Raw genomic sequence first — 12,762 nt, forward strand, 5'->3', positions numbered from 1 at the left:
GTAGCTACGCCAGTGGGTCTAGGGTGGGTGATTGAGTGTAGCTACGCCAGTGGGTCTAGGGTGGGTGATTGAGTGTAGCTACGTCAGTGGGTCTAGGGTGAGTGATTGAGTGTAGCTACGCCAGTGGGTCTATAGTGGGTGAGGCGGGTGTGGGAGTGTAGCTACGCCAGTGGGTCTAGGGTGGGTGATTGAGTGTAGCTATGCCAGTGGGTCTAGGGTGGGTGAGCTCCTTCTGAATCCATTGGAGTAGTTAGAATGGGTGGAGGGAGCAGCATTAGTTTTATCTGTTGGCATCATAGGGACATTCTTTGGCCTCATTTCTGTGTGTGTGTGTGTGTGTGTGTGTGTGTGTGTGTGTGTGTGTGTGTGTGTGTGTGTGTGTGTGTGTGTGTGTGCGTGTGTGTGTGTGTAAGAGAGAGAGAGAGAGAGAGAGAGAGGAAGTATGTGTGTGAAAGGTCTAATCACTAGTTCGTGATTCGAAGAAAATTGTCTTTAATTAGAGTCAGTTGTCTTTAATTGGGATAAATTGTCTGTGATTTGGACTACCTTAACTATCACTGACTGCTTGGGTTTGATTTGAGATTTGTTCAGGTCTGCTCAAACATCTCTGATGGCTAGAGTAGTGAAACTCACCAATGTTTTCCCTTCCCTAATGATTTCTGAGCAACTCTCTGAAATAACTCTATAGGCTGCCTAGCAGCAAGAAATCAGCACTTGGTAGAACTTATTCCCAATATCAAGCTCTTCACAACAATGAAATGTGAAAACACACACCAAATAAACTCATTTTCTATTTTTCATTTTGTCAAAATGTAGTTTGTAAAAGTGCAATCTGCTGCTTTTGAGGTGTGATTTGCATTCGTTTGTTTCTGCGGCAAGACTTTGTTGAAATGGCAAAACTAAAATAACGTGGAAACCCAAGCTGGTGTACATGGAAATGAGGCCTCATTATTCCTGTGGAATGTCTCCCTTTGATGTTTTAATGAATCAAAACAATCAGAACAATATTCAGAACAATATTGTCATTAGAGACATCAAAGCTACCATTATTTATAATAAATATTTTTGTGTGTGGCAAATATTCTCCTAAATGTAGACCTAATGAATTGCTGAATTGACAATTTCAAAATACTCTGAGCTGTATTTAGTTCAGCAGTCCAGATCCAGTCACATCAGGTATACTGAGGATGAGAAAGCATGAAATGTTTGTTGTGAGGAGAACGAACATATAAGTCACTGGTTACCTTTGGAGGCCTTGTCTACTGTAACATCACTGACGAAACTTTAACATGCTTTCCCTTCCCTAAATATTTACGGACAACAACACAGCTCTCGAGCATCCAGTAATAACGCCGACCACTCCAAACCTGTGATCTGCTACGACCGATCTGCCTGCATTTAGCTCGTGCCTGCAACCAAATTGCAGCCGTGATGTTATTCGCAGTAACACCCACCATCTTTTTCACTAGGGTAAGAGTAACGATGCTGCATAACAGCTGAGTGGGAGAATCCCTGAGAAGAGTTTATGGACTGTGAGCTGTGTAGCTAGTTTCTGAGGTGCATGAACTCGCCATTGTTCCCCACGGGTGTGACCACAGACAACAGGCCGTCCAATGGAGCGAGCTGAGCAGTGCAGCGCAGATCTGTGGACACGCAGAAAGAGGTTCTGGGAAAATGGATGTGAAACGGCCGGTTGGGGCGATGGTTTCGCCGCTTCGAGCGTGGACATTCGGTTTCACATTGGGGTTGCTGGGAAAATCTGCCGCTGTCCAACAGTCGGGTGCAGTGTGCAGTCACAGCATGCCACGACGCTCTCCAGCACACCATGGACCATGTCTCAGACATCCCAGAAGATATGGAGTCCAGAGTCGAGAGTGAGCTGGGTGAATTTGTGCTGTAGTTCTTGGAAGGTAATGTGACCAGATCCCTTAGCAGAGTGAAAGTTCAAAACCTCGCTGGATCTGAAGAACCGTGACTCCTGAAAATCCCACCCACGGCAGCCACAATGGCAGATGGATATTCCTCTTCTAAATCTCCACTAAATCCACTGAGAGTATCTAGTATGCCAGTGTTTCTCAATAATCCATATAGTCCATCTTTTTGCTCTAAAACAGCTCTCAGTACACTTAATGTCTTAACTCGGGCTTCTAGGGGACTGGGATGGGGAAAAAATGTGTGCCGTTTCATGTCCCACAAAAACTGGGCTATAAAACATATTACACCAAATGATTTTTCCTAATTAGCTTCTGTTATTGGTTAGTGACAACTGTTGTTCAGGGAGTAGTCACATAGCTACAGTGACTACAAACCTGAGAAAGAGAACTCACATACTTCAGAAAACAATCGGTTGACATTACCTTCTGTATTAGAACAATCTACAATGCTAACACAGAGTCAAATGTAAGCATACGCTTAATAATCTCTTAATCATAATCATATATGAATCAAGTCAATCATTAAAAATAATAGACAATGGTGACCAACCTGCTACAAAAAAAAGACCCAATAGGTACTGTGGACGTGGCAAAAATATCTCAGAGTTTAGAGATTTGAGATTGCTGCTTAATTAAAAAGTTCCATCTATCTCACTATATGTCTGCCTGGTTGGGAGGTACAAAAAAGCATGTAGCTGAAGAGTTTTTGGCAAATGAATAGATCAACAAACCTTTTTTCTCAGAAAATTATGAATTAGCATATGCGAAGGCGTTGCCACAAGTGTGTGTAGAGTATTATCACAGAGATATCTCTTCAAAATCCCCCAAGCAAACTTATTCAGAATACTTCTGAGAACGAATACAGAAAGGTCTTGCTCAAAGCTTATTGACCTAATTAATTACCACCATTATTCTGTTTTTTATAAACACTTTGAGGGTAGAAAATAAAGAATAAAAGAAAATAAAAACCCATAATGCTCTTATGTGTTGTGTAGGAAACCACTAGCCAGTTTTTATAATCTCTATTTACAAAGGTTTGTATGATGGTCTAGTAAAATCTGAGGAGGTGATGAGATTTCAGGATTTTATCCAATCTAATCCAGAAAACAAAAAACATCAGATTCTTAAAAAGCAGTTGTCTCAGGTCCCATCATTTACATAATTTACATCATTTAGTTATGTCTCAGGTCCCATCAGTTACATAATTTACATCATTTAGTTGTGTCTCAGGTCCCATCATTTACATCATTCACATCATTTAGTTATGTGTCTCAGGTTTCCTCATTTACTTAATTTACATCATTTAGTTATGTCTCAGGTCCCATCATTTACATAATTTACATTATTTAGTTATGTGTCTTCAGTTTCATTTATTTAATTTACATAATTTAGTTATGTCTCAGGTCCCATCATTTACATAATTTAGATCATTTAGTTATGTGCCTCAGGTTCCATCATTTACATAATTTACATCATTTAGTTATGTGCCTCAGGTTCCATCATTTACATAATTTACATCATTTAGTTATGTGTCTCAGGTCCCATCATTTACATCATGTACATAGGTTTCTCCACTCTTGGTGTGCTTCGTGTTTCTGTTGTTCATACAGGACAAACTACCCAGCAGTGAACACCCAGTCGTTTGGTGCCTAATGTGTCATGGTCATAATGTAGTTGGCAGAGGGCATCTCAACGAGAGGGCATCTCGATGTGATTCTTCTATTGCTGTATCTGCCGCATGAAAACACTTACAAATGTGAGACACGTCCCACGGTCCCAAACACGTCCGCGGTCCCAATGCCAAGAGGAAATAGTTCTGATGACCATTTACTTTCCTTCTCCATCACACACAGATAAAATCAGACACAACGGGGAAACAGTTTCAGATGTCACGTATCCCGTGCGCAAGGAGAATGTGACTGTACGAGTGTGATGCAGAAAATAAAGGTGAGAGATATGCTTAGATTAAACTGATCAGTTGAAAAGCAGTGACAATGGAAAAAGCCAAAATATTAGGTTCTTCTTCTCTTGCCTTGATTGGTACTGGAGATTTAAAGGCTTCTAAGGTCTGCTGCACAAACCTTTCCATGACTTTGATGTATTTAGTGACTGATTGGTCCGCAATCCCAAAGCTACTTGGAGCCCAGCGTTAGCAGTAAGGTTAGACGTGCACCCAGGCATACACTGGCACAGGTCACCCACAAGTCATCCACAGATCATTTTTTTGTGTGGATTCAAGATTGGCATGTGTTAAAAGGAGCATCCTCAGCGAAGACTCACATGGTGGTCAGGTTCTTTCCATATTGTGGTGGTTTGGTTCTGTTATGACAAACATGCCCTGTGGCCTTAAGTGACTTTTGCTGCTTTAGTATCGTGCGGTCGTGATTACTACTTTCACAAATTAAATGAATAAACACGCCATGCGGCTTTGCCTTCAAGATACACACAAATGTGCGACCTTCCAGCAAATCCTTAGAAATTGCAACTGAGATAGATTTATCTTAGACCAAATACAACGATTTATATTTCCTGATGGAGTACAGTTCATTTGATATAATAAAACAGGAATCCTGCTACTCAACTCAGACTCAACCCTGTACACACTTCTGTCTTCCCAAACCTCAGGAACCCAACGCAGCCTCCTTTAACATGCCAAACATGAAACACAGATAAAGAAGCAACAATTTGTGTGCATGTGTGTGCGAACGTGGGCGGGTCATGGGTTGGTGCATGTACGTGGGCAGTAGCAAGCCTACACAGGGCACATTTGGCATGAAAAACATCCATTTTAAGAAGACACTTCAAAGATCTGGTATGTGGTAGGAGGAATCCCCCAAGCCCTGCGCCTATTCGGACGACTCTCTGACACACACGCTTACCAGAAGTGGGACAGTAGAGGTTTTACACAATTCAGATGGTAGAGAGAAAGAATGAAAGATAAAACTACAAAGAATTGTCTTCAATCCATATGTGTTTTGGTTTAAAAATAAAAAATGTATTTGTTGGATCTGTTTGCCTCTTTGCATATTTAGAACACATACAGTATATGCATATGCTCTAAAGGTTTAGCACATCAGTTTGAATTAATAATCTGTGAAAATGTCATGACACAGAAGCCCCCCCGTTTCAGGTGCTTTCCCTGACTCTTTCCTTTCATCATGATATGGACAGAATCCGCTGTGTCATTCAGAAGAACTTGCAAAGTCTGTTCGGCAAACGCTTCCATGCGCCTGAAAGCACGCTGTGTTTGTGTGTGTGTGTCATAGCACTGGTGCTGAGATGAGTGGGTGGTGTCCTGTAGTTGCTCCCCTGAGCCCTCCACCCTGCACACGCACGCTGACACCATCCGTCTCCCATAGTCTTATGTCGCTTTGTTTTTCTTGTGGGCCAGTCTTCCTGTGCACCTGTGAATCGAACTTCCTGTCTTTCTCTCATGTTCTTGCTCCGTTTTATTGCCCCCCCAAACCACAACCCTCTCGACTGCTATCATTCAAGCATATCTACGAGTTAAACATAAGGACAAGGACACACACACACACACACACACACGAATAGGGGCAGGTGTAAATGTTGAATTCATGTGTACACAATCCAATTGTCTCTATGCAAAGAAATATGAGGATAATGCGGGAGAAACATTTATTTTCCGTTATTGTGAGATTGTTCCAGTAAATATGATAATGACAAGATAGAGAAGAAAAACAAGACGCCTTTACAAAAATCTAACACTCTGTCCTGCTGCACGGAGACACAGAGAAGGGGGGTCCTTTCCTCTCCCCCTCTCTTCATTGTAACCTTTCTACACCATTACCACAATATTGTGGGCAGTTACCTGCATGTGACAATTTCCCATCAGCACTCAGTATACCACATACACGCACACACGCATGCACACACAGACAGCAGGCAGAGAAGATAGCTGTCTTTGATTGCAAGATACAGACTCGTCTGTAGCCAACAGTAACTCTCTGAACTCACACCTTCTTAGTATTAAGTATTATACAACTTATTGAGCAACTCCATTCAAAGAAAAATAACTTTGATTACATTCAAGATTAGACACCTTCAGAACACAAAGACCGACACACAGACTAACATACAATATAAAAATATAAATATACTATTGATCCCATTAAAGAATATACATTGTGAAAAATGTTGAGCTTGATTTCTGTGGCAGACAGTAGCAGATAAAGTTGGTCTTTGGAAAATAAAAGCAAAATTCAACTAATAACTGAAAACTATAGAATGTTAAACACAAACTGTAAAACTAATATGAAACCCCTAAAGTATAAAACCATTGCCAAATTCTGATACAAAAATATAATTTTATATATGCAAGAACAGGTTTTTGTTTTCATAGACATTTAATAAGACACAAGTTTGTTAGGACATAGTCTACACATTCGAAAATATCTTTTCCCGACTGTATGCACACTCGAAGACTCACAGTCTGGTGGTCCTTCATCAATATTTAGGACTTTGTAAACAAGGTTCCTAAAATGTTGACATTTGAAAAAAATGTTCAAATGGGAAAATGTGATATTCTACCTGTGTGGTATCCTTGGCACCTGTTTTGCACTAGTTTACGTTGAGAAGCACCTCTTGCTCAGAACCTTTCGGCCGGTACTCGGTGGGAAGTGCGCGATCCGCACCTGGGCTCATCCCAGTCCAGTGTTCTCCGGGCCCCTGAGGCAGCAGGGCCTTGGCTGTCTGGAGACTGAGGGAGTTTGGAGAACATGATGATGATGACGAAGACTCTGCTGGTGATGATGGTGGTGGCAGGAGTGATGGAGTAGGCAGATGGCCAAGGAGCGTGATCACAGAGTCTGTCTGTGGGGTGTGGGTAGGCGCTCACTCCTGCATGTGTTGCAGGCTCCTCTGGTACTCCTCCACGGGGAGCATCCCCTGGGCAGGAAGTTCATAGCCACGCAGGTAGTGGCTGTTGGTTTGGCCCGCGAAGTAGAGGAGCTGTCTGGCGAACATGGGCTCCACCTGAGGGGGGAGAGAAATGCTGGCTATTAGAGAGGAAGAACCTCTCCAAACCAGAGGGTTCCACACGGACTCCTCAGAAGATCCAGATTACGATGTCCCATTTATGATGTGTAGGCTCTCATTTTTTAGGTTTTTTAACCTAAAAAACCTCCATCCCTGACACAAACCGTGGGTGTACACAGCTGAAGTAAGCAGCTCACAAAGCCATATGCAGAAATCCACTCGTTGGAGTGGCTTGCCAACTGAAACCACCAAATGGGCGCACTCTGGCCCTGTTCGGAGACCCAAAACCCAGTCACTCAACTGCGAGTAAAAAGGAGTTGATCCCTTTAGCATGTTCAGCAGTGTTCTCCAAATCGATTGTACCGAGATTGGCTGTGGTATTTTGTAAAGGTTAATAGCACTGTTCAGTCAGTAATTTTATTATTGCTTATGCTCGGACAACAGAATGTTGTGCTGCATTTACAGCTCAAAGTTGGGCAAAGTCCTCAAGCGTACAGAAGCTGTAGACATTGTGCACCAGTGAGCACAGCTTTATGTCAAGTTCAGAAAGTTTCAGCTACCACTCCTAGATTTCAATATTTACTAACAAATACACATGGCTAATTTAAATATGGTGTATCAGATGTAGGCTGGAACTTAGATTTCATTTGTGTTTATATATATATATATATATATATATATATATATATATATATATATATAGTTATATATATATATATATAGTTATATATATATATAGTTATATATATACAGTTATATATATATATAAACTGAGATAGATTCATAGAACAGCAGCATACAGAGACTGTTAGCACTCCTCCATGGAAGCTTTGTGATCTGATGGCATTACATGGTTTCCCATCAGCTGGGTTAAAGGCAACACACCACAGTAGACTTGTATATACCACGACTTACACAGAAGTACAATCAAACTATTTCTTGACAGAATTTTCACAGTTTTCATTGACTGTATTCTGTATTGTGTTAAGAATCCATGTAAGCATCAGTACCGGTGATATATAAAGTGGCTGACTACTTGCTAACTGGTTTCAGGCATATGCAACCCAGGGAGGTAGCTATCTAACAAACACAGTATGCATACAAAGAACAAATTGCCAGCAAATCTAAAACTCCATGACAATTAACGTTTCCCTGGCAGTTGGAATGCAGCTTGTCTTTAGCCAGACTGTTCTGAGCCTCACTGCACTGTAGAAGGACACAGTGAATGACAGGATGAAATGACAGCGTTAAGATCCACCCCTGCGGACAAAGATCAATCATCCCCAATCAGTGTCGGCGTCGGTGACTGAAGAGAATGGCACGTACCTGTGCTGTGATCATCTTGCTCTGTCGCTGGGGGTCTGGGTACTCATCCCCAAAGCAGAGCACCACCTGGTATCTAGGCAGGGGTCGGCCATGATGGACATAACCTTGCAACTCTGAGCCAAAAAAAAAAAAAAAAAGAGCGAGAAAACATTGCTTAGTCCATCAGAGTTTGATAATGAGGGATTACTATATGACCTTGAATACATGCATTTAGGATCCAGTGGGAAAACAATCAAAGGATAAGGCCTCCTGTGTTTGTGATGTACTTTCCAGTCACCGACAATTGTTGCTGCAAAGTATCTTAATATTACTGAACCTTACAATGTGTACGAACAAAACATTGCGATTTACAATCCCTTTCAGTTCGATACATTCTTTAATATAATTTTGTGATTATAACTCCACCAATTGTTTTTTTTGTTTGTTTGTTTTTTTTATTCACAGGGAGCAGAGTGAGAACATTGAACAGGCTGGAGTTTACTGTCCTTAAAGACAATGGCTTGCTGAGGGACTGGGTTGGTTTGAGTGGGGTGTGGTAGCACCGACGGTGATGGTACCAAAGGCCTCACAGTACGACTGTGCAGCCAGATGAGCCATATGGTGAATGTTCGACCCTTTCTTGCTCCAAGGCAACTGATGACTAGTTCAGAGAGAGCTGACATTTACAGACTCCAGCAGGTGCAGACAGACATCTCAAACAAAGCAGTGAGGCACCGTTTAACACAGGCCAGCAAGTGTATTTTCTGGAAAGTCCTTAAGTACGAAGGGTTGTATTTCTAAAATGACTAAAAATGTTACACTGGTGATTGAACTAATAGCAGTCATGAGGTGAACCACAAACGGGTTGATGGGGGGGTTCCACACACGCATGCCTCCTATAGGCTGGAAACAGTTAATTGAGGGTCGTTTCCACCAACATAACCATAGACCTGTAACACACATCCATACTCAGCAATCTGGGCCTATGACCAGACAAATTCACAAAGCAGCTTTCACTGCAGATCATAATTAGCACATTAACCCTTTGGGACTTCACAGTTCTTCATCATGATGGAGCAGTCAGTTGTAAAATTAGAGACTTCTACGGGTTTTAAAGCAGTGTCTCTGTCTCAAAGCTACTTTACACACAGTGTTTCCCCATTAGCTCTGTCATCATTACCATTGCTGCCTTCAATATTCTTTTCTTTGATTCCCCCATTCCAGTCTCTTGGTTCATGCCTCCTACTTATCATCAGTATCCCAGCATTACAGGCACGTTGTTTTTCCCTCCTCATTCACTATGACTTGAGATTTGAAGCAGGGATGATACGCAGGGCCCTTTCTCTGGAGGTGGAAAGCACAGAACACACTTGCTTCCAGGATCCTGACTCATGTCCTGCTGTTGCTGGCTAAAATCCGTACTACGTTTAAAAAAATAATAAAATCAATAAATAGATAAAAACATTCCTTAAATCCACGTTACTTTTCACCCTCCGAAGTCTCCGGGCAATTCACTTTAATAGGTACTTATAGTATGATGCCCATATGTTTCATATCAAAATGTTCGGAACAGTCTCAGCTTTCCTAATAGCTACCATTTGACCTAGAGTGCTGGATAAGGAAATATGGCCATAAAGCTGAAAATATGAGGTCCTATTTTAGAAATGTATCTCATGTGAAAACATACCTTTACTCATATGAACCAACTGTTGGTTTTTGAAATAGGTTTACTAAACTGGTTCACGAAAGTAGTGACATATGAATAAAGCAATATAGGAATGTGTAATGAATGTCTAAAGTGAGATTTTGTGCAGTTTACTGAGTAAAAGTGTCCGTCACTTTCACTAAATCTTAGAGGGATTGAGATAAAACGTGACTTCATATTGGATATCAAGGCTCATAGAATATCAAAATATCAAGCTTCATCTGTGCAAGTGAAAAATGAGCGTTACAACTATAACTAAGATATAGCAAAAACAAGAGAAAGAGCTGAACGGTATTCAGTACGGCCAAAACATATCCATTCATGTTATGTTACTATGTTTACTTTCACACAATAAAACCTTCACAAAAGTAAACATTTACTAACGGACAAAAATCCACATTAATAAAAAAAAACAAATTCTGAGAACTGTACTGCAGCATCTTTTGTTTAGAAGCTGTTACAGATTTGCCAGCCCGCGTTTGTATGGCGGAGCCATGCTGCAGGTACCGATACAACATAACATCACACCTATGATTTTTCATGCTCTATCTACCACCAAAGAACTGCACTGAGATTCTGCCGAAGCAAAAACCACCCATGCTGGTGACAGCTGTAACCAGAACTTTCGTAATGATGCGAACCTGAGTAGTCAGTAGTGGTTCAACAGTGTCAGTACTCCACCTGATTATATTTAACAGTGCAACGTCCGGGAACGCTGAACGCAACCGGAGAAATGTTCCCAGTGTCCTGCAGAGGAGCGGCAGGCCATGGGTTCCTCACCTGCCAGGAACTGCTGTGTGTCCAGGAGCTTACACGTCTGCTCCTTCTCCAGCTTGTTGGGCTTGTCAGAGTAGGGTGCCAGCGGACCCTCCCAGTACACCCTGCCCTGGCACAGACGCTTGGCGTACAGGCCGTCAGGCATGAGCCACAGCAGCACCCCGCGCTCCAGTACGTTGGGCAGCTTGTCGGCGCCGCGCCGCTGAGATTGTGGGTAAGGGAAGGGCAGGAGGACGGACTCGGGCCCGCTGTACAGCCTCTCATCCGGGCACGGAGAGGACGGGGAGGACGGGGAACCCGGCGAGGGGCTGGAGGAGATACGGCAGCCCTCGGGGCAGGTGGTGGTCACTTCCTTCACGAGGGACTCTCGATAGTAGAGGGAGATGTGCAGGCGGCAGTCTGGGAGACAGGCGAGATTGGGAGGTTGAGACCAGATGAACTCAGACTGAACTGCAGCTCTTGTTTCTGTTCTGGACGTACACTGGTCTCGTTTTTAAACAGGAGACAGGAAGCTGAGGCATTACTGAGGAAAGACCTACTGAACCTGTGACTCGGGTGTACAAATCAAGGGAAAAGATACTTTTAGAATCTAAATGTTTCAAGAGAACAGCTCCAAATATGCATTTTACAGTCTGTGGGTGTGTGCAATTGTGTGCGTGTGTGTTTGTGTACCAGAGATGGCCATGGCCTCTGCAGATCTCATATTGGGTTCCATTGGCACCGGGTGGGACTCTGTAGGAGTGTAGGTGTAGAAGGATCCAGATATCTGGTACCCTGGAAGAGGTCATATTAGAGATCATATACCATTAGAGGTCATATACTAGAGGGCACTGCTTTAACTTCAACATTTCTGCAGAATAGGATGCTCCCTGATCACCTCCTTAAGCAAATGTAGACACAACCACAGTACTGGAAATGAAGTTCTTTGTTGGGAAAACTGAGCTTTGATTTTGCTCATTTCCTATAAATTAGAGCCATAACATCAAACTGAAGTGTAAATTACACAGAGTAATGACTGAACCTCGGAACAGAACCTTTCACTCCCACATGCTTAGCAGAACATTTTCTTCAACACAGCTCTTGAAGCACTGCAGATTATAATTAATCTCACAATACACTTTAGTTCTCCATAAACACATCACTGGTTGTATTTTTGAACTTTATCGCTCAGGAGGAAACTAAGCTCTTGGTCATACTTATTTCTGGCTGCAACTATTTGTGAAGTGGGTATGACACCTAATAAAGGCGTTTTGGAAGCAGCACTCAGAGCTGAAGTGTATATGTGGGGTTATTATGGAGCCTGTTTCTCGGGTGCGCACAGGCCAGATTCTCCTGTGAGGACACACCTGCGTCCTCCCCTGCAGGGTTTGCAGATGGAGTCCATGCAGTGTGAAGCAGTGTGAAGCAGAACAGCTGACCTGAGCCATGTTCAGTGACGTGCATGGTGCTTCCAGAAGGGCTGAACATAAACATCGCTAAATAAACGCCAACGTCAATAAACCCATTTATCAGCACGGTCATGTGAGGATTCTGTGTCCTTAACTTTCTGTTCGGTTTCTCAAACCTGGAGTTAGTGTATGCTAACGTGAAAGTAACCAGGCTCCTTAATTAAAACATTAAGCAAAGGATTTAATGAATCTGTTTTTCTTCATCTCCAAATTATAGTTGCACTGCATTTACAACACCAGAACGTGCATGGCACATCATTATTCACTTTAAATTAACATTTTTCTTTGTTGTCAAATATCGTGTCGTTTTCATTATTAATTTTTGATCCAATTCCAAAATGCTATACTGTGCAACTAATCCTTATCATCTGAAGAGTGAGAAGTTAGTAGTTACTATAGCCATCACAAATTTAGATTTCCTCAGTGGGGTCATCTGCTGCACTGTGATAGTGCGATATGCCCAGTAGTCATGCAAGCAGCAGCTAAAACATTTATACCCAACACACCATGCATTCTGGATACATCAACACTCAAGCTACATCAACCCTCTGCATGCTTCAACACGGCTGTGCAAAGACAGCATTCAAAGGCCTCC

At 42.3% G+C, this 12,762-nt stretch overlaps 1 protein-coding gene across 2 annotated transcripts in view; it reads right to left on the minus strand.

Moving 5' to 3' along the window:
- Nucleotides 1-5,559: 5,559 nt before the first annotated feature.
- The window catches only part of irf4a (interferon regulatory factor 4a), an 11,398-nt gene continuing 4,195 nt past the window's right edge, over nt 5,560-12,762 (minus strand). For both annotated transcript variants that reach the window (XM_035519891.2, XM_081694682.1), the window contains exons 6-9: nt 11,392-11,493; nt 10,723-11,118; nt 8,259-8,371; nt 5,560-6,929 (exon numbers count right to left, since the gene is read on the minus strand). In XM_035519891.2, the coding sequence (XP_035375784.1) occupies nt 6,789-6,929; nt 8,259-8,371; nt 10,723-11,118; nt 11,392-11,493 (752 nt within the window). In that variant the 3' untranslated portion in view covers nt 5,560-6,788. The remainder of the gene's footprint in view (nt 6,930-8,258; nt 8,372-10,722; nt 11,119-11,391; nt 11,494-12,762) is intronic.

This window comes from Electrophorus electricus, chromosome 13 (assembly GCF_041902795.1).
Source record: "Electrophorus electricus isolate QZ-2024a chromosome 13, ASM4190279v1, whole genome shotgun sequence".
Taxonomy (NCBI): domain Eukaryota; kingdom Metazoa; phylum Chordata; class Actinopteri; order Gymnotiformes; family Gymnotidae; genus Electrophorus; species Electrophorus electricus.